The 21,478-nt window shown below is 39.3% G+C and overlaps 2 protein-coding genes across 2 annotated transcripts in view; one reads left to right on the top strand and one right to left on the bottom strand.

Annotated features, from left to right (window-relative positions):
- LOC105216345 (uncharacterized) overlaps positions 1-21,478 on the bottom strand; it is a 64,039-nt gene that overhangs the window by 27,543 nt on the left and 15,018 nt on the right. The window lies entirely within an intron of this gene.
- Positions 12,733-13,457, top strand: LOC105216328 (uncharacterized). The gene has a single exon (XM_011190766.3). It carries the CDS (start codon positions 12,896-12,898, stop codon positions 13,286-13,288), a length of 393 nt encoding a protein of 130 aa, XP_011189068.1. The 5' UTR covers positions 12,733-12,895; the 3' UTR covers positions 13,289-13,457.

Genomic DNA, 21,478 nt, shown 5'->3' with positions numbered 1-21,478 from the left:
CATGCGAATAAAATATCTGCTTGAAGAGTAACTTTTTCAATTAAATCTGGATAATACTGGGGATATGGCGGCAGTTCGTAAAGTAATTTAACATCACAAAGGTATTGTAGCTCAGTATTCTATCTGTTTCACTATTTCGAATTAATTTTGAAGGAACGACAGTACTAAATAAACCGATTTTTATGATATTGAGAGAGTTCCTCTGTAATAGTTAATAAAGTTTTGAAAAACACTTACTTAGCGTGCTTAAATTTCTGAATATCAAAAGCATGAAACTCTTGTGGTGCCGGCGAGGAAGAAGTAGAAGGTTCAACAAGGGCACATTAGCATGAACTCCCATCGGAGGCTGAGTATACATTTCCTTGACTTCCCCTTGGCGAACGGAAAACAAACGTACGAATTTCGCTGTTTATTCAACTGCTGAGTTCATGTTGTTGCATGCAACAGTGAACACATAAACATCGGCGTCGTATTAAATAACAATTTTAAATACTTGCAACTCATCCTTACTTCCTCACCATTTTCCGCCTGATTGATGTTCGGTTTGTACATACATACTACATATGTATGCATGATAGGTGCGTCGGTGTGTTTGCATAAGCCCTATGTGGAAAAACTACGGAGAGCCTGCGAATGCAATGCTCGTTTCAATTTCAGTTTCATCGACTTGATTTATGCGAAATGCTGGTGACATGTAAACTGTGTCGTGCCGAGCAGTTGCGGCAGTTGACTGTATTTAGACCAGCGAGCCAGCCAATCCACACCAGGCCACAGCAGAGGCAATTCCCTCGGCTGTTTAAATGCCGAGACGTGGTAAAAAAACGCGAAGGGCGAAGGGCTTTAACTGAAAACTTGAACCGATGACTACTGTGCACGCGTGTGGTCCCATATATTATTCCACAGAAGTACGATGTAATATGTAAGCACCATGTATGCAGGTGCTTGTTGGCATGTGGGAATGTGACACTTTCCCTCTCAATGTATCATGCATGGGTTCGTGTAAGTGGACTTGATTAGTTGTGCGTTGAAAGTTGATATTTTGAACTTGATCAGAAGTGATTGTACATACTCCAAGCAATCACTTTAGGCGACAATTGATTTTGATATTGACTTCTGCGCAGTTTTGAGATGAATTTTAGTAGAGTTAAGAGATACGGCACCAAAATCGCTATTGCGAAGTGGCAGATAACTGTTTGTGATGCTACAAGTTTCTTAAATTAATAACAAATCTTCTAAGACTAATTGTAGCTGGTTCGTTTGGATAGCTAATATTATAGATTTAAAATGTTTCAACATTTGTCTAGTAAAAAATTGGACAGTTTTATGGACGAATGAAGTGTAGGTTAAGAGATATATGATTCTAAAACCACTTTTTAATAAAAGTGCCTCGAGCATTGACAAGTTTATTAGTCTCATCTCAGAGATGCCCACGGATCCTACAATTACTGAGGTAATTCTTTTTGCTTCAATAGGTGCTACTATGGACTGAGTAGGCAATTGAAAAGTACAGTCCTCTCTCGACGAACAAAAACTAAACTCTACAAGTCCCTCATCATTCCCGTCCTACTTTATGGTGCAGAAGCGTGGACGATGTCAACATCCGATGAGACGGCACTAGGAGTTTTCGAGAAAAAGATTTTGCAGAAGATTTATGGTCCCTTAAACATTGGCAACTACCGCAGAATGATGAGCTGTATGTGTTCGATGACATAGACATAGTCCAGCGAATAAAAAGGCTAGGTCATGTTGTTCGAATGGACGAAAGTGCTCCAGCTCTGAAAGTTTTTGATGCAGTACCCGCTGGTGGAAGCCGAGGAAGAGAGAGGCCTCCACTCCGATGGAAGGACTAGGTGGAGAAGGACCTGTCTTCAATTTACCTGTCTCCAATTGGCTCCAAATTGCCAAAAGGAGAGATGCGTGGCGCCCTGTTGTGGACTCAGCTATAACCGCGTAAGCGGTGTCTACGCCAGTCAAGAAGAAAGAAGAATAATTCCTTTTGTTTGTCATTGGTTTTCCTTTCAGTCCTTTGCGATTATGCTGTGGTAATCTACGTATACAGAGCTCTACTATTTCCAATTTTCACCATGATTACGTAGCGCTGAAAAGTTACTCGCCATTTTTTTTAACAATTTCGATTATATTTTATCTCGTATATGTCGGAGCTTAAAGTATATGCCAAGGAGGTCTAAATAAAGCCACAAAATTGAATTATACTATATTCACAACGTGTTGAGTGTCAAATGTGCAAAAGTTGAGGGAAATATGAGATTTTTGACCCGGTTTGACAAATATAGAGTTGAAAGATCTGATGACTTCGCTAGTGCTAGTGACTGACCAGCTCTTCCCTCGCACAGCCGAGTCCTACCTGTCCATTAGTAAACTGCAATAGGACAACTGTGACGCTATATGTTTTAATGCTACTATTAGTGAGACAGTAGTACTTGATGTTGCAAGCTCATCAGCCTTACAATTTCCCGCGATTCCGCCGAGGATAGGAAATTCAGATCATTCCTCTAAGCCTTCCTTAAACAGCTTTGAGCGCATTGTTAGCGAACTGAAGACTAGTATCGCCGCTCTACTATCAGAGTGGATCGTCTCTCGAAATGTTGCTGCGCTCCGAAGCAATATATCCGGCGCTGCCTTAAGAGTAGCCACTTCCGCTTGAAAAACGCTGCAATAGTCGGGAAGCCTGAAACGAATGTTGATGCGAAGTTCACGACAGTAAACTCCCTCTCCTATCTTTTCCGCCATCATCGACCCATCCGTGCAGAGACTCACCGCGCGTCTCCTCCAGCGACGCCTCCCCACCCAAACGTCCCGATATTCATCGAAATGTATTATTTGGTTGTTCTTATCGTTAAAGTTTACCTATTTTCAAGTTGTAGCATTAGCGTGAGTTTATACGTATGTAGTTAAAGTTTATCTACAAGAGAAGGTAAAGCTCTCTAATATGTTGTATGTTCATGGTCTACAAATGACCTCGTATACACGTTTATCTGTTGTTTAACCACTAAAGATTTCCAAGTCCAGTTAGTATTACTCTCTATTAGTCACATTGAGCTTACCGTCTTGCAGCACTGCTTATTTCGGGATTTAAACGCATTTGAAAATTCTACTTTCTTCTATTTAAGATGGCTATTAATGTAAATATAATATTTGGGGAATTGTCCCACATGTTGAAAGCGCAATTATCTATATACATGGAAAATCAGAAAATTTGAAGAAAATTTCACATAAACGTTAAGGAGCTGAGCAACCGCTTTAACACGAAGCAAGGTACACACTACTCACATATTTATGTAAAGTACCTAAGTGAAGTCTTCGTGGGTGGTTGGAATTGGTCGCTTTGTATGCGCTGCACGTTCAATGCATTTGTTGCGTTTAACGAACAAAAAAAAAAAAATATTTGAAAAAGTTTGTACGCGCCCAATTTACTCGATAACAACAACGTATATGCGAAGCACACGAAATGAATCCTAAATATGAATACCCAGCCAGCCAGCCGAGTGAAGGAGGCCAACACAATGAACATCAAAAACACAACTTGAAGTAAAGAAAATAGCAACAGTCAGGATAACGGTATCGAACACACACCGAACAAACACTCGTAAACATATACGATTCATAGCACATATCCCAAAGAAACGTTTAAAGATAACCCCAGCGAGGGGGTAAGGGGTAGGGCATATGTGGGTTAAAGAAAACTTGGCGCTATTGTTGAAGGAGACTTGGATTATTTTGCGCTGTTCACGCAGTTGGAAGTAAATATGCGTGCACACATTTGTGTATTGATTGTAACTGTGCTGCTGTGCGGTGCGCCAGAATAGCGACTACAAATTAGCTTATTAAAGTGAGCGTATGGGCCGCAGTCGCGACGAGGTAAGACCCGGTTGGAATTTCATATCAATATGCATATGTATGCTCTTAAAACAATCTACTGGCAATAGAAGACGACTGAGCGATTATCGACTACCGGTGCTATTGTAAGGGTCGATCACTCGCTCAACCATCGACTGTGAATGATTTTCAATCGCCTATTTGTGGACAGATATTTTTCAGTTTTTTTTTTTTAATTTTGTTAATCAAGTTACAAAATATAATGACGTCTATTCTACTGCCAGTCAACACAATAGGAGTGAATATTTTATTCTAGAACTCATTGTACAAGGTTCGACTGGGTATAACACATACCGAAATGTTCATAAGAACATGTTTGCTTTATTCTCTTTAAGCCTTGTTAAGGTATATTTTTAAAATTACTGAAGTAGAAAATTTAAGCATCTAAGCACCTTTGGTTTGGTATGGGAAAGGCGCCGTGCAGTAAACACTCGTTGTTATTCCATACAGAGGAGTGGCAGAACTCATTAGAACACGTGAATAGATTACACGAAATTGTAAAATATGTAGTTGAATACTTGAATATGGTCAAAAAATTATCATAAAACTGAAACATGGTCTAAGAATCTGATAATATCTATCATTCCATTACTTGATCATAAGCTAACTTGAACACTTACATATATTGTGTTTTGCTTTCAGAAGAGGACTGGATTGTAATAATATTTTCCATATAAGAAATGAACTCAGAGAACTGCATACATGTTTTTTGCAGTGCTGAACACGCTGGGATATTGAAATTTTCACAAACTTTTGTAAATGCTCGAGAAACAATATGAAACATACTATACCAGACAGATAAAATAGTCGTTTTCAAGAGAGGGAGCTATACGAACTGAAACAATAATTTTAACTAGGTTCTTCTTTTCAGGCAAAGCAACCCTTCGTTTGGTAAATTCGTACAGACGATATTACCACTGAAAGCAATAAATAGAGTGGACGTCGAAGACGATTTTTTGCTCTTTATTCAATGCTTCATAAACAGTGTTACAGTGATCGGATTTAGTTCAAATCTGTTTCCATCCAGACGGCAACTTCATAATACACCCCTCGTAGAAGCCCACCCCTTTATTTGCGAAGAACTCGGACAGCCACTTTTCAGAAACCTCTTTTCAGTTCAACTTTACACCATCAAGGGCGTTCGCCATGGACAGGAATAGGTGGTAATCACTTGGCGCTATGTCCGGGCTATAAGGTGGATGAATGGACGAAGTGTGTGGTCTGGCGCTTCTGGTCGATCGCTTGCTTCAAGCGGTTCAGTTTTTCGCAGTAGATGGTAGAATTAAGCGACTGGCCATATGAGAACAGCTCATAGTGGATGATTCTTTTCCAATCCCACCAAGAACACAGCAAAACCTTCCTGGTCTTTAATCCCGGCTTGGCCACTATTTGGGACGATTCGCCGGCCTTCGACCACTACTGTTTTCATTTGATATTGTCGTATGTGATGCTGTGAAAAATGGGCCGAGTTCGTTCCGTTTCAGCAGCATATCGTAGGCGTTGATTTGGTCCAAAAGATTTTTTTGCGTCAAAACATGCGGCACCCAAACATCAAGGTTTTTTGTGTATCCAGCCTTCTGCAGATGGTTTAAAATGGTTTGGTGACTAACTCTCATCTCCTGGGCGATGTAAGGAAATGCCACATGCCAGTCTAACTCGATGTTTTTCATGATTTGATCAGGTCTTCCGCCGGCTGGCTTATCCATGGTGTCGTTTTCATCCGCTCTGAATCTGCGAAACCATTGCTCCACAGTTCGAAGTGATAGAGTACCATCCCCCAAAACACCATTACTTTCATGGAATGTTTCTCTCGGGGATTTGCCTTTAACGTTGGAAAACTTCAAAATATCACGAATTTCGGCGTTAGTGAACTCCGTGTTTACACGTCTATAACTGTTGAACGCAATATCCAAACTAATCATTCATAGCGTTTCGTTTTGTAGATTATGTCAAGACCTTTCAAAAATGCGTAGTATTGCCAGATACGTGCTCTGTAGCGCTTTATACATAGTCACGAAATTCAAAAGACGAAAAAAAGCTTATTGGTTGGCTCTGGTATGATTTCTTTAATTTTAAATTCATTTAAGCTCAGTTTGAAGTTATGCATGGAATATACTACATATCAGGAACAACCATACAAACTCTCATGTGTTTATTTCTGACTTTATTATTCAAACAATTTCTACAGAAAATTTATTTTATAAGTGAACTGTAAATAGAAGAAAAAAAATATTTTTCTTTTTAAATGAACTGCGATTCGGATTTTTTCGCTTCCACTCAATCAAATGCGAGCAATGAAATCCCAAAGGAATGTAGAAATGCAATATTGGCCACACATTCAAGCATATCAGCAGCAATGCAGTTGGAACGCAGTGAAGTGCGGATTTTTAACTCATTTTAAAATAACCAAACTATATATATAAGTATATAGTATATAAGAGTATATACTACTCGTACAAACGATAGGCGAGTGTTTTAAGCCATTACTGAAATAATGTTTTCTGAAGATTTGTTAGTGCTCTTTTGTCGAGCCTTGGTTTAGTGTTATATTGTGTATTGAAATTTCTGCTAATTTCAGAAATCAAGGCGAGAGAGATATTAAGAGAGTAACAGTAAAATAGACAAAGAAGAAGAAGAAGTGCTTTATACACAGGGTGTCAGTCTACTATCGCCCTTAATTGGAACTACATTCCCTTCACTTATGTGTTCTCACCATAAAACAAAATTTTATAGAATGTTACCTGAGTTCCATGAATGAAACTATCGAAATTTGGGTCAGCGCAACATAACGACTTTCATTCCAATGTTTTTCGGATCAAACTCACAACTTAGAGCAGTTCAATAGTTGTGCTGTAGTCATGCTGTAGTCAGACTCAGTTTGCACACTACGTGCCTCTCTAATTCGCATTGCGGCAATCCCAGCGTTGCAATTATTTTTAATGCCTTTCTAGATGTTTCGAATTTTTCGCGCCAATTTCACGAGCTGCCAATTTTTCCAATTGCGCCAATTCTTGTTGATTCTTTTTGTAATTTTCCACCGCCAACGGCATCCATTGTTGTTGCACGGAAAAAATCGGCGAAAATTGTGCTACTCGTTGGCAGGATGGCGGGAGGTGTGTGTGGAAGCCATGTGTGTGCACATTCCAATTGTCATTGATTCGTATTTGTGTTGCGGCTATCGATGTTGCTGCCGCAGTTTTGTTGCCGTTCGTTTCGCATTCGTCGAACGACTTTTTATGTGCGAAATGCCTGTGGAATGTTAACAGCGAAATACGAAAAGATGGGACACAAGCGAAAATATTGGAAGGCGAGTGGAGGCGGCATACGGAGTCAAAGCAGCTGCTAACGGAAGCGCCTGAGGTGCAAGCACAAGGACAAATTGTCGAAACGGATGAGCGGAAGACGGAAATGGTCGTGGCTGCCGTGGCTGGGTGTTGTTTATGTAGGTCTAAAAATGGTGGCAGCTGCGGCTTAAGACGTGAATGCTAAGAGATTTCTACTTGAAGCGTAGATTTAGACAAATCAAAGCCAAGTTAATTCAGTTGAGACGAATGCAGCAAATGAAAATAAAATGTGGTGAAATGAAAACAGAATTTAATATTGACGAATGCAGGGAAATTGATAATGAAATGGCGAGAATAAAACTTTTATAGAAATATATGACTCCTCGCGTACAAATATATGACTGCCGAATTTGTACATATATGCCATGATTTATGAGCCCGCCCTTTAAATGTAATGGTAAGCATGTTGTGTGCTTAAATGAGATTTATTTGCAGAAATAAAGTCTAGGCGCACATAAATAAAGCGCATAAAAACAAAATCAAGAAGTGAATTTAACCAAAAATTTTCTTTTCATGTGTTTTTTATGCGCGCTGGCAGGTTTCTTTTACAAGTACTTTATTTACATATCTCTCTGGGAGCTTTAATGCAGCCATACTCGCATAGAAATACATACATACAATGAAAGCTTCATTTAGCAGCTATCAAAATATGAAAGTTACAAAAGGAATTTCTCGTGCTTTCTTCACTTAATGCCCTTGTTCTTTGGTAAATGTAGCCTGCATTTAGGCGCCTGAAAGTAATATGCCACACAACGCCTCATGCTAAGATTACTCGAAGCATTTAATTGAATTTGCCGAAGTACGAAGTACGCAAGTCAAAGTGCTTTGCTGCAAGCGTGTGGCATATTAGAATTTTTATGGCGCCATGAATAAGAGATTTGCATAAAAATGACTGCCGCATTTGCCACCCATTGTGTACCATGTAAAAAATAGTAACGAGTGAATTACTAGGAGGAAGTGAGAATATTTTTTCTTATTTAGAGAACTTTTAAAATGAGCATTCTACTTAAAAGTGTGTAGTAATAGTTCTATAAATGCTGTTAAATGCTAAAGATTGAAGCAATTATATTATGCAAATGGTAAAAATATATTGAAAATCATTGTCGTTTATACCTGCATCCATAGGTCACAACTACATTATATTTTAGGATTTTAAGATGTGCCTTTTTATTAACATACATATGTATATGACGATCAAGTATCCTTAGACAATAACGAAAAAAAAAACATTATTTTATCAGAAAAATATTTTTTATAGTCTGATAGAGTCGAATTTCTAATAAAAATTTATACAAATAGAAATTTGTCAAAGTTTTGGATCAAAATTTAATAATTGTTGATTATTTAAAAGCTTTTACATCATATATGCATTCGCCAGACTTAGGTTAAATCTTCTCTCGGTAGGCATTTTTTCTGCGAACCCAGCGAAGTGACTGGAATCGACATTAGTTCCAAGCGCTTCGTCGCAACATAAGGGTCTTAGTGATCCGTTAGGAGTTTTTACGGGTGTCACAATGGACAGTCGAATCTGTCTTAGTGAGATTCTCTGCATTTCCGGAGATCAACCCCTTAACCTAACCTAACCTAATATGAGAATTAATTAGAAGTAATTATCGAGGAAAAGTTGTCATTCCCTGGGTTGTGTGGAAGTCTCATTATTTTTTATCTCAGTCTCAGTTTATATTTTAATATTATTACCTAAGGACTTTAAGGCTGCTAATAATGAATCTGAAATATTTTTCACAATGGTTTATTTCATTCGAAATTTTTGCTTTAAAATTATTTTTATATTATTTGCTAATCACATCTGAAGAAAATACTAAAATTCCGTAGTTACACACGACATTTCCTTGTTCAAAAGAGAATGGACCCAGTTTGCAGCTATTTTTACACTTTGCGGCACCCGGCAATTCCATTAAAAAGCTCAAAGCTAGTATTTTAGTTTCGCTGTCGGTGTGAAAGAGGCGGCACTTCGGAGCCGTAACTCTGCTTTAAAAACAGTACAATGGTCGGATAGCCTAAAGTTAGAACTAATAGAGTGAGACCGCTCCCAGCTTCTTCCCCTATTTCCATTAATCTATAAAAATATTACTGCGCCTCTTCTCCATTGCCTTCGTGCGCATAGAAGATAACATTGATAGTCGACTTCGCGGTACAGTGATTCAAGTTGTTACGGCTACGATCGAAGTGACGGAGGGCTTCAGAATTTCGCTGTTTAAGAACCCTAATGTAGCTAGCCTCCTTGAGGCTGATAGCGACCGTCGCCGCAATGCAACTGAATTAGATAGCGGGCATAATTGGCATAATGTTAAAAATTAATTCAGAGCGTCCTGCCAATAAGAGATTATGCACTTTTGTACCGATATGCTTCAATGCTTGACGGAGTCAATTTATACAGCAGCACGGAGCTCTTAGGATTCACTCTATGATTTTTCTTTCAAATATAAGCATCGACCATTTCGTGAGATAACAGGTTCACCAAACTTGGGTTTCAATAAATCGATTGTGACATTTGCTGTGTGACTTGTGGCGCCAAAAATATCCGGTTATCATTGAGCGGTGGTGATTCACATTCACAGTAAAGAGCCGGTCTTGATCATCACGAAGGAAGCACGGCCCAATGACGCCGCTGGCCCATAAACCACAACAAACCGTACTAATTTCTGGATGTAATGGTGACTCATGGTGTACTTGTGGATTGCTGCCCGACCAATCCATGAACATACGGCGTTTCTGGTGGTCAAGTGGCTACAGTTCTCGCGTGAATTTGATTTTGTAAGAATGTAGGCCAAGGTTTTTTCATCGTTCCATAACGTCGTCACAGATATGCTCAACGCTTGAGAACGATGTGTAAGAGACGGATTTGGGTCTTCCTCAATTGATGCGCCAGCGACAGCAATGTTTTCGACACAACGGGCACTTCTTTATCTCACTGACCCGGAAACATTTTGTACTGTGCCTGTGGATTCAAATTTTTCCTCTAGACGCTCAATTGTTGATCTGACCAGACGATTATAACGACGTAGCGCTCTTAAAGTTGAGGCCACTGACTCCGAATTTCGGTTGTAAATTTTAATAATTTCAACTCGTTGTTGAATCGTATATCTTTCCATGATAAAATGTCAAACCGTACTGAAGAGAAATGTCAAAAGAGCGGGAAAGAATATGGCGTCATTTGCTGTCGGTCTACTTTTGAAGCGTTCCTTTTGAAACACTTATATACAAATACCAAGCATATCCACTTTGTGTCATTTTATGAATTCTTGTCATGGCCGGTGAGTGTTGCATATGCGATTGAAAAATGCCATCGTTTAAGTGTAAAATAATTATATTGTTATAATGCTGTGAGAAAAAAATCAATTTCACTTAAGGCAAATGTGTTAAAAGGAATACGCTTATGCCTGTGTGCGTATTAGGAACGAAGACGCGAGACGCATACAAATTATAAAATTACAATACATTACATGCAATAACGGGACTCCAACATATGGTCGCACATATGTATGTAAAAGTATAGTTTGTTGTTGTTGGTTGGGTGGAAAATTGGGTGGTTGTTGATGGACACATTCGATGTCATAAATTCCGCCGTCACTGTCATTTGACTTTGATGGCGCCGCACAAGATGCTTACAAATGAATATAACTACCACATAACGGCACATGAGCCTGTGTATATGCACTTCAAAGGAAAAAGAGCGGATGAGCAAAAGCACAGACATTTTCTGATATACACGTAACAAGAAGGAAATTCCATATTTTATGTACACGTACGCACGCGCTCTTATGCATATATACATATGCACATGCGAGTATAGCTAAATAGCAACAACAAATATGGGGCAAATTCAATATCACAAGGAGCGTATCTAAATTTCACTTACATCTGACACACTGGTCGCGACGTGCTGCTGCGTGAATAAAATAGCAACAGTGGCCGCGCTGACAGTGTTGGTAACGGTATTAGCAGCGGCATGGCGACAACGGTGGCATCGTTATGACGACACGTACACGCATCCATCAAACAACCGTCAATGTGTGTCAGTCCCTGTTAGTCCAAAGAAGGCTGTGTGAACGACGCCACTAACTTCAATCAGCTGCTGTTGCCTGACGTACGCTCCTCTGGCGCTGGCGTACCATACGGACTTGCACCGATGTCTGCCGCTTGGCAGTCGTCGAATGTCAACGTGTCAATTGAGCACATTAGGCGATGGCATCGGATCATAAACTTGCAGCAAATATTATTTGTGTATGTGTGTATGTATGGACTTATAACACCAACATGCATTTATGTGATCTCCTTACAGATGTCTAGCATTCCATAATATTTTAGTGTGGAGTTTAATAAGTTTTACTAGAAACTTGAAGCTCAATGAATGACTCTTTTTGCGAAATTTTAACAGAATATACTGAACCTGAAACGAGTAGAGAGTTCTACAAAAAATATTCATTTCGATATCCTTTAAATTCAGGCGACCTTTTTATTTCACACCTATCAAGAAATGAACCTGATCAACATTTCGAGAAAATGCTATGACTATGTTACTATCTGAAAGACTGAAGCCCATCGTCAACAAACTGATTGGACCTTATCAGTGTGGCTTCCGAGCCGGTAAATCACCCATTGATCAAATATTTCGCATATGCCAGCTCCTGGAAGAGACCCAAGAAAAACAGACCGACACGCATCATCTTCTTGTCGATTTCGACATGTCTGATTTTGGGATACCAATAAAATGCGGACATGTAAAATGACGTTGAGCGCTACCACCACCTCCGTCAGAAAAGGGAATGACCTCTCCGAGCCGTTCGATATCAAACGTGGTTTCAGGCGATACCTTAACGAGCGATTTCTTTAACCTAATGCTGGAGATGATAATTCGCGCTGCAGATCTTAATCGTACGGGCAGAATCTTCTTCAAGAGTCACCAGTTATTGGCCTATGCCGATGATGTCGACATTGTCGACTGCAACAACAAGGCTGTGTGTGTAGCATTTTCAAGTCTGGAAAAAGAAGCGAAGCAAATGGGTCTAGTAGTGAAAGAGAGCAAAATGAAGTACCTCCCGTCATCATGCGAAGGATCTCAACGGTTAAGAGACCACGTCACTGTTGGCAGTTATAACTTCGAAGCAGTAAAAGACTTTGTCTATCTTGGGCATATCGTCCGAATGGAAGAAAACACTCCAGCGCGAAAAATTTACGAAGAAAAGAACGACCGAAAATCAGGTGGATGGATCAAGTGGATGGGGATCTGGCGAAGCTTAAAATCACCAACTGGCTTAGTCGTGCGCAATGCAGAGACGACTGGCAAAGGCTTATGGACGTGGCCCAAACCGACCCCCGATTGTAGTGATGATAAGATATCCTAGAATTCAGTCCAGAGAAATTTTACAAAAACCCCGGAAAGTCGAAACAAAGCGTTTCTTATGTTAAACTTAAGGAAATTCCAAGATTTTAAATCTCAAATCGTTTGCTTTTCAACATCAATTATCTGTCAATAAATATTCTTTATATAAAATAATAAATGAAAACATAAATCAAATAAAAAAAAACATTTGTATTTACAGTTTGCCAGTTTAATTAAAAATTTTTAGCGATATTGAGCGATTTGAGTATTGTTGTGTCAAAGGTCAACACTCAGACTCGCGAAGTGAGAAATGGTTAAAACCTGTTGCGTAAACACGCCCAAACAGACAGCGACATCGTCGACAGCGGCCAAATCCTCGTACAGCCGAAATGCATTCATGCATTTTCTAAGCGAATATCGACGCGTGTGCAATCGCCGATCGCCGGCTTGGATGACCGCCACAGAAGCTGGTGCGGTTTGGTCTCGCATGCCACTCAACGATAAGTACTGTTATATTGAGGCAGCACGTAACGCTGGCTATGTGTATACGGCGCGCGATCGTCGTATGAATCGTGTGATGCGACATCTACGTAAGTCCCTGACCGAGAATGAAGAACGCGTCAATTTGTTGGAACTCTCATTGGCCGTCAAGCAGATGCAGTTGTGGAAACGAAAGACTTTAGATGAGATTTGTCGACGCTGATTTGTGCCTTTGAGCGATCGTGTGGGTGCACAAATATATACGAAATAGTATATGTATGTGGGAATGTGTATACATATTATCCGGTAATGTGTCGTTTTGTTGTATAAAATATAAATTTAATGTTGTAAATGAAAAAGGAACCTCCTCAAAATATATACTTATCAAATAAGTTTGTGGAAATATTTAGCTAATTAAGAAATCTTGATAAAAAAACACTAAAAATATAAATAATCTGTTAGTTTAGGTTTCACAGCAGCTCTGAAATATGTGAAAAAAAGCCAACTGTACCTTTTCTGTCTGTAATATTCCAAAGTTTCAACTCGTATCATCTATTCCATTTTCGATACGAATATTTTATATTTTTCCCTGTGCTATGATGAGCGGACTGTAACTTTCTCAGGTCCCATATATCAAACATGAGAACCCCAAAGCTCATGGCAAATTTTTTTATTAATAATATGGGTAAATATCTCAAAATTCTAATGAAATTCAAAGGAGATGTGTTCCTGCTAATAGTGTGCCTCTGTGCCAAAAATGGGCAAAATCAGATCAGTACTTCCTCTAGACCTCTATACCTCATATACGTATTTTCAAACTACCGGTGGACTTTAGGAAAATGAAGTGAATGTATTATCTTGAATATAATGTAGCTCGGTCGTTAAAATAGGTGAAATCGCTCTATGGATAGATATAAATTTTTTTATTCCTATGAAAGTACGGATTTCAAACATAAATCGGCCGATACTGTTGCATTCTCAAGTTCGATATTCGTACGAAGTTCATCAATTGTCGCTGGCTTCTTGGTATAGACCATAAACTTGACGTAGCCCCACAGGAAATAGACTAACGGCGTCATCCAATTCGGGCCAAAAATATTCGGTTATCGGTGTACGGGGCCGATTCCCATTCACAGTAACGTGCCGGTCTTGATCATCACGGAAGAAGTACGGCACAATGATGCCGTCGGTCCATAAACCGCACCAAACCGTATTTTTTTCGAGATGGAATGGTGACTCATGGAGTACATGTAGATTTCTGCCTGACTAATAACGCATGTCTTGATTATTGACGAAGCCATTCAGCCAGAAATTAGCCTCATCGCTACGGAGGACGTAGCGCTCTTAAAGTTGAGGCCACTGATTCCGAATTTCTGTAGTAAGTTTTAATAATTTCGACTAGTTGTTGGATCGTATAACTTTTCAACCTTAGAGAAGAGAAACGTCGACAGAGCGGAGAAAAATATTTGCTGTCCTTATCGGTGTGGATAAACCCTTTATAATAATTTTCGTTATTCTAGTGGACTTTATGCCGAATATATGGGTCAAATTGTGTATTCTCTTAATACAATAAAATGAATAAATAGCGAGAGTATAAAATGTTAGTGAGAGCGAGAGTTTATTGTTAGACTTGATTTAGAGAGGCATATCTGGGATTTCCTTTTTTAAAAGGCAGTGGGTCTTAAACGGAAATGGAGCTAAATGTGCCGAAAGCACATGTCACCAAACATAATACATACATATGTGCCTATGAGTAAGCATTTTCAAATAAACCGAGTGGATTTCAATACTCCACAAATGTTGTATTTTGAAGCATCATTAAATATTCATAAATTTTGAAAATTTGTGGAAATAACTTTTTAAATTTCGATTTTAACGACATGACAGTAGTTAATTTCAGCTGACGTGCGGCAAATAAATCTGTATATTTACGACGAAGTGGAGGCGAACATTGTAAACTTGAGTACTTAAGCTTTGGCAAATGTGTTGCGTTATGTAATTTCCGCACAACACAAGTTGAAATTTTGTTAATTTCGCATTTTTTGATGTAATTTATTGCCACATGATTTGCGTGCGTATGAAGGCAACAGCATGTGGCATGTCTTCGCTGCACATACTCGTACACACTTGGGGCACATCTTTTAGTAACGACCGTCAACCGAATAACTTACACGTAAGTTAGTGCGTGCAACTTAAATTTCATGCAACATATTTTGCATTTGCATTTTTAGCTGCTTTCCTTCGTTTCCATTTCCGTCCGTCGCCTCGACGTACTGCTCGACGCACAAGCACCACAGGTGCCTCCTATGGCAGTTGTGACAGCCTGCAGTGAGTTTCCATAAAGCAGAAACCAAAATATTTATTCCACCGCACTCGGAGCGTAGCCGAGCTGCCAACGGCAATGATGCAACTACGCAATATTGCAACAGCTCGTTTACCACAATTTTATCCTCGCTCAGTTCTTCCGTGCAGCAGCTGTGCGCCACAATGGCAATGCAACAGCCGGCGTCAGCGCTGAGGGTAGCAAGCTGCATGAAATGTGCAGTGCTGTCAAGTGCTTTGCATTCGCCTGCCACATTTAATTTGTTGCTTAGGAATTTCATTATATTCCATTGTTGTTTATTTTATTCTTGCCACCTAATCGTTTTACCTTCAAATATGCACACGCTGAAAACGCATATTGATTTTCCTTTCATTCAATAGATATTATCTTACGAGCGACCCTCGAAATATGTCCAGCTTTACTTCCATACTTCTATACTGCTTGCTAAGCTTACCGTTGACTGACTGAAGAATTTGGTGGAATCTAAACTCATGGCTACTTCACTAAATAAAGAGTCTTAACTGTAGCTCCTAATGCAATTATGAAACAGCTTAATTAGTTGAAGCAGTTAAGTGTGAATTGAGTTGTATGAGTTGATGCTCATTAAATTTAGCTAAGGTAATCACATAATACATGTTAAAATTTCAAAGTTAGAGAAGCCTGTGTGTTTGATCCTTTGTAACTTAAGAATAATATGGAATTCAGAAATCAAATGTACAGTCAATATATTTGGCCTTCATGCTATTCGACAATTGAGGTTCCTACAAGTTGTATGAGAAACTTTAGAATAACTATCCGTTAGAATAAGTGATCAGTAACCGCCTGGATCAAAAGACCCGAGAAAGAAGAATTGATACACACCACCTTTTCATCGCCTTTAAAGCTGCCTTCGATAGCTTGAAAAGGAACTGACTCTATGCCGCTATGTCTGGATTTGGTATCCCCGCTAAATTAATACAGCAGTGTAAACTGAATACCAAAAAAAAAAAACATCGTCAGAATCAGGAAGGAACTCTCCGAGCTGTTCGATACCAAATGAGGCTTCAGACAGGGCGACTTACTATCATGTGACTTCTTTAATCTATTGCTGGAAAAAATAATACGAGCTGCAGAGCTAAAGGGAGAGTATACACCTTCTGGCGTATGTCGATGATATTGATATCGTTGTCCTCAACAACCTCGCTGTTTGTTCTTCTTCTTCCGGATTAGATAAGGAATCGAAGCGAATGGGTCCGTTCGTGAACGACGACAGGACGAAATATCTGCTGTCATCAAACAAACTGCAGCGCATTCGCGACTTGGCATTCACGTCACTGTTGAGAGTCATAATTTTGAAGCCGCAAACCTTGGAACCAGCATCAACAATACCAACAGGTCCTACTTTCGACTTACTAGGCAATTGAAAAGTAAAGTCCTCTCTCGACGAACCAAAACTGAACTCTACAAGTCGCTCATTTTTCTCGTTCTGCTTTATAGTGCTTCAGCATGGACGATGTCAGCATCCGTTGAGGCGCCCCTAAGAGTTTTCAAGAGAAAGGTTTTGCGGCGGATTATGGTTCTTTGAATATTGGCAAGGGTTATACCGCAGTACTGTATGAGTTATTCGACGACCTTGGCATAGTCAGTGAATATAAAGACAGTGGTTACGCTGGCAAGGTCATGTTGTTTGAATGTACGAAATCACCCCAGCTCTGAGAGTATACGACGCAGTACCCGTCGGAGGAAACAGAGGAAGAGGAAGACCTCTACTTCGTTGGAAAGACCAAGTGAAGAAAGACCTGGCTACACTTTGTATTACCAATTGGCGCTAAACAGCAAAAAGAAAAAATGGCGCGATGTTCTTAACTCGGCTATAATCGCGGAAACGGTGTCTACGCCAGTAAAGAAGAAGTGGTGGTGACGAAAATTGGAATTAACTACGTCCAAAAGAACATATAATAGGTCTGACCGATAAGCTACAAACATGCATTGGATAAACCAACTAATTTTAAGCTTAAGTGCGTAATTTCATTTATAAATATTTAGACTGCGTCAGTTTCACTGCAAAAAAAAGTTAACTTAATTGGTTATATTTAGCATACTTTGGGGACGTCGGACCTTTTTGGCAGTTTTCGTTTGCTTTAAAGAGAAAAACTTTTTGGCATCCTTCCTTGTCCACAAATTTAACTTTGAGTGTGCCTTTAGTCACCTTAATTTGCCGTCGTTGTTGTTATTGTTCTAATTGTCATGTTGTTTTGGTGGATATTTGTAAACAGGAGCGTCGAGCATGGTCGTCTTCGAGCATCTTTGCATCCTTGGCATACTTAGGCAGCATCAACATTCTGTTCGTCATTCCAACGAAAAAAAAGCGAAGAAATAGAAGAACTACAAAACAGACGTCTGCAGTTATAACCTGTGCATACGCCTCGAGTGTTGAGAGCTTCCGTCATTGTGTCGTTGAGCTGTAGATATTTCGTGTCACACTTCTTCAGTTTAGCCAGGGTCAGCTACGGAAGCGTTTTATGATTTTTTTTACTTTCCGTTTGCAGATTTTTTCTTTACTTGCTTCGTCTGTGATTTCTGCGTTTTCTCGCAGAATAAACTTTTGTTTTTTGTTTTTTATCGCGTCTTTACTTACATTCATACACAATCTTAGTTGTCGAGCAATTCGGTAAGAGTAATAACACGAGAAGGGTACAAAGAAAATATTCAGTTGCGGCAATATCAAATCTAACGGTATACCCGACAATACAATAACAAAAACGAAGAAAAACAAATTTGGCATTGCGAAGAAAACAATGACTGTTAAAAAGTTAGTAGGTAAAGAAGAAAGAAGCTTCGAGCAGCAACTTGACTCATTTATCTGCGTCCACTATACGAAACTTTTTAAGAAGGGCTTTGTACTCAGCGTCTTTGCGCTACAAGAGCGCATAGCATATATGTAGGGAAGGGAGGGGAGAGCAAAGTCTGCGCACACAAGTGGTGGATGTGGATTTTTGTGTGTCTGTTGACAGTGAGAAGAGTAGCGTCTAAGAAGGCAATGAAGCTTTCATGGATAAAAGCCTTGAGTGCAATTCTCTTTGTTATTGTGCTTCAGGGCCCAAAGGAATTTGTAAAGCTAAAGTAATTTTCAATTTGGAGTGGGAGTAATGGAAGTCTACGAGTCAAAAGCGAAAGAGTAGTACAGAAATTGATGGCAGAAATTAGGCTCGAATATTCGCACATTAAAAATTGGGTGGAAATTTTGAAATTTATATAATGACATCAACATTTTATTTTCCGGTTTGTTATTGTTTAAAAAAAAATATATTTGGTGTTTGAATCATATTTCTTGGTCCCTAGAATAGACACACTTTAAGTTTTTAATTTTTTGGAAGAAAACATGCACTTTTTTAACTTTTATTTTTAGTAAGTATAAATATTAGGCTTATTAGTATAAAATAAAAAAAAAATTTCGGTAATGTGTACCGCTTCCTTCGTTTGTAATCACTTAATAAAGGGGTTTTTAAAAGGGACGCTATAAAAGTAGACCGATACCCCAAACGGTGCAATTACGTTAATATCTGGAGGCTTGGTGGCCAAGATATGATATTAATGTTTGACTCGATATAAGTGACTTAATTAATAGAGCGTTATGAATCGGAACATAGTCTTGTTGAAATGTTCATGTGATGGGTATGAAGAGTACTTTAATAATAAAAAAAATTTACTAGAATATTGTTCTGAAGCGCTCAGCGTTAATTTTGTGATCAATAAAATTAGCAATAAATTGCCCATAAATCGTGATGACACTACCCAATTGTTATGATGGCTTAAACACACTTCTTTTTCTTTGCGTAAATCATGGAAGTGGTAATCTAAGCCATCGGTTCCATCTAAATTAAAACGTGTTTCTTCAGTAAAAACAACTGAACGCCAAAACTGAAAACTGTCAGAATGGACTCAAATTCAAGTACTCTTTCGCAAATTGAAGCCGTGTTTCTTTGCGTATGATATTCAAGGGTTGTTTCTTCAAAATTTTTAAACACTTTAAATGTTTTGCATTTCTGATAATTCACGGAACGGTTGAAAGGCTTTCGTTATATTAGGTTGTCAAATATCCGCTTTTTTGCCCTTTATTTAATGCTTAATAAAAAGTGTTACAGTGATCGTATTTGCGAAGGACTCGGACAGTCACTTTTCACAAGTCTCTTTTGAGTTCTACTTTACACCACCAACGGCGTTCGCCATGGACAGGAACAGATGGTAATCATTTGGCGCCATGTCCGAGCTATATGGCGGATGCGATAAAACCTCCCATCCGAGCTCTCGAAGCTTCTAACGAGTCATCAACGTAGTGTGTGGTCTGGCGTTGTCCAGGTGGAACACTACACCCTTGCTGTTGGCCAATTCTGGACGCTTCTGGTCCATCGCCTGCTTCAAGCGGTCCAGTTGTTCGCAGTAAATGGTAGAATTAAGAGTCTGGCCATATGGGAGCAGCTCATAGTGGATGATTCCTTCCAAACCCACCAAACACACGGCAAAACCTGCCTGGCAGTCAATCCCGGCTTGGCCACTGTTTGGGACGATTCACCGGAATTCGTCCACCACTGTTCTCGATTGATATTGTCGTATGTGCTCCAGCTTTCGTCAGTCACCATCCGCTTCAAAAATGGGACGAGTTCGTTCCGTTTTAGTAGCATATCGCAGGCGTTATTTCGGTCCAGAAGGTTTTTGTGCGTCAAATCATGCGGTACCCAAACGACAAGCTGTTTTGTGTATCAAGCCTTATGCAGATGGTTTGAAATGGTTTGGTGACTAACTCCCATCTCCTGGGCGATGTCACGAGATGCCAATGTTAGGTTAGGTTATTCAGGTGGACCAACAGGCCCCAAATAGACCAGTTATGACTCTTAGCTATGTCCCTCACGAATTCCCTGAGTAGTAGTCATCTTTTAGGATACCAGCGCTCAAAACATTGGCTTTTTCTATTTTCCTAGCTACAAACAATAAGTTGACAAAGTTTTATTAAAATCATAAGACAAGCACACAAATATTAAATTCTCCATTTAAGTAAAATTATTTATTGTACTTTTATTATTAAAAATTACGGCCAGCAAAGTCCGAAAATCAAGAACGAAAATAAAATTTTACTCATCAAATTGGCATGTCACGTATACGCCACGGCATACCATATACCATACATGTATGCATACTATAAGTACCAAAGTACGGACATATCCCTACATGCTTGTTGTAAGAGAATAGCTAAAATGATGCCGATGAGTTAAACAGAGCGAAACGAAAAGTCAATTCAAGTGGATTTTATTTTTAATAGCATATTTTTCAAAGCAACCAACAGCAACAGCAACAGCTCCAAATGTTCACATCCAACCACACACACGCAACAAAGCATAAACAGTTATGTGCACAAAAATGCTGAAGCAGACTCGCATATACCGAGCACGAAGATAAAATCAGAATGCGGAAAATTTTTTGGAACGCAAGGGAGACGCTGACGCTGATAAACGAAGTTTGAAGAAAATACGCTGAACATGGCAATAAAATAAGTCGAACGAACAGGATGCTGAAGATGTGAAGCGCTCGCATTATCTGATGAATAAGCCCCCGCAGCAGCAGTCGCCTCCATTGCCGCCGACTTAGTTGTGGCGGCAGCGCAGCTCGCCGACTTCCGACAATGATGACAAGGGTGCTTTGCTGCTTCACTGACTAAATAAAATTGGAATTTATTACTTTAAAGCGGGCGCAACACGAGAGCGAAATACACAATCACTCGTACATTTGTACATATTTACAAGTACTGGGTGTTTGATATATGTATATTATATATGTAAGTGTGGTGGTGCGCATTAGCAAATCGCCGTAGATAAGCACAAGGAAAAGAGCTGTAAAGCGAAAGCATACTCTCGAAGAAAAAAGGATTTGCAAATTTATGTGCGTGAGATTAAATTGGCGCTTGAAGTTCATCGAAGGAAATTGCAAGCAAAAACGTCAGAGAGTAAAACAAGTGTGAGCTGGCTTGGCAATGAAGTAGATTTAAGTGAAATTGATGGTTTTGAAGTAATTTGAAGAAATTTTATGAAGCCGTTGAGCAATCTGCAAGTAAATTAG

This window comes from Zeugodacus cucurbitae, chromosome 6, assembly GCF_028554725.1.
Source record: "Zeugodacus cucurbitae isolate PBARC_wt_2022May chromosome 6, idZeuCucr1.2, whole genome shotgun sequence".
NCBI lineage: Eukaryota > Metazoa > Arthropoda > Insecta > Diptera > Tephritidae > Zeugodacus > Zeugodacus cucurbitae.
Note: the sequence above shows the minus strand (reverse complement) of the source record. Positions and strands in the feature narration are given on the sequence as shown.

Excerpts from the sequence above, each read along its gene's own strand:
- LOC105216328 (XM_011190766.3), top strand. The coding sequence starts at position 12,896 with ATGGTTAAAACCTGTTGCGTAAACACGCCCAAACAGACAGCGACATCG.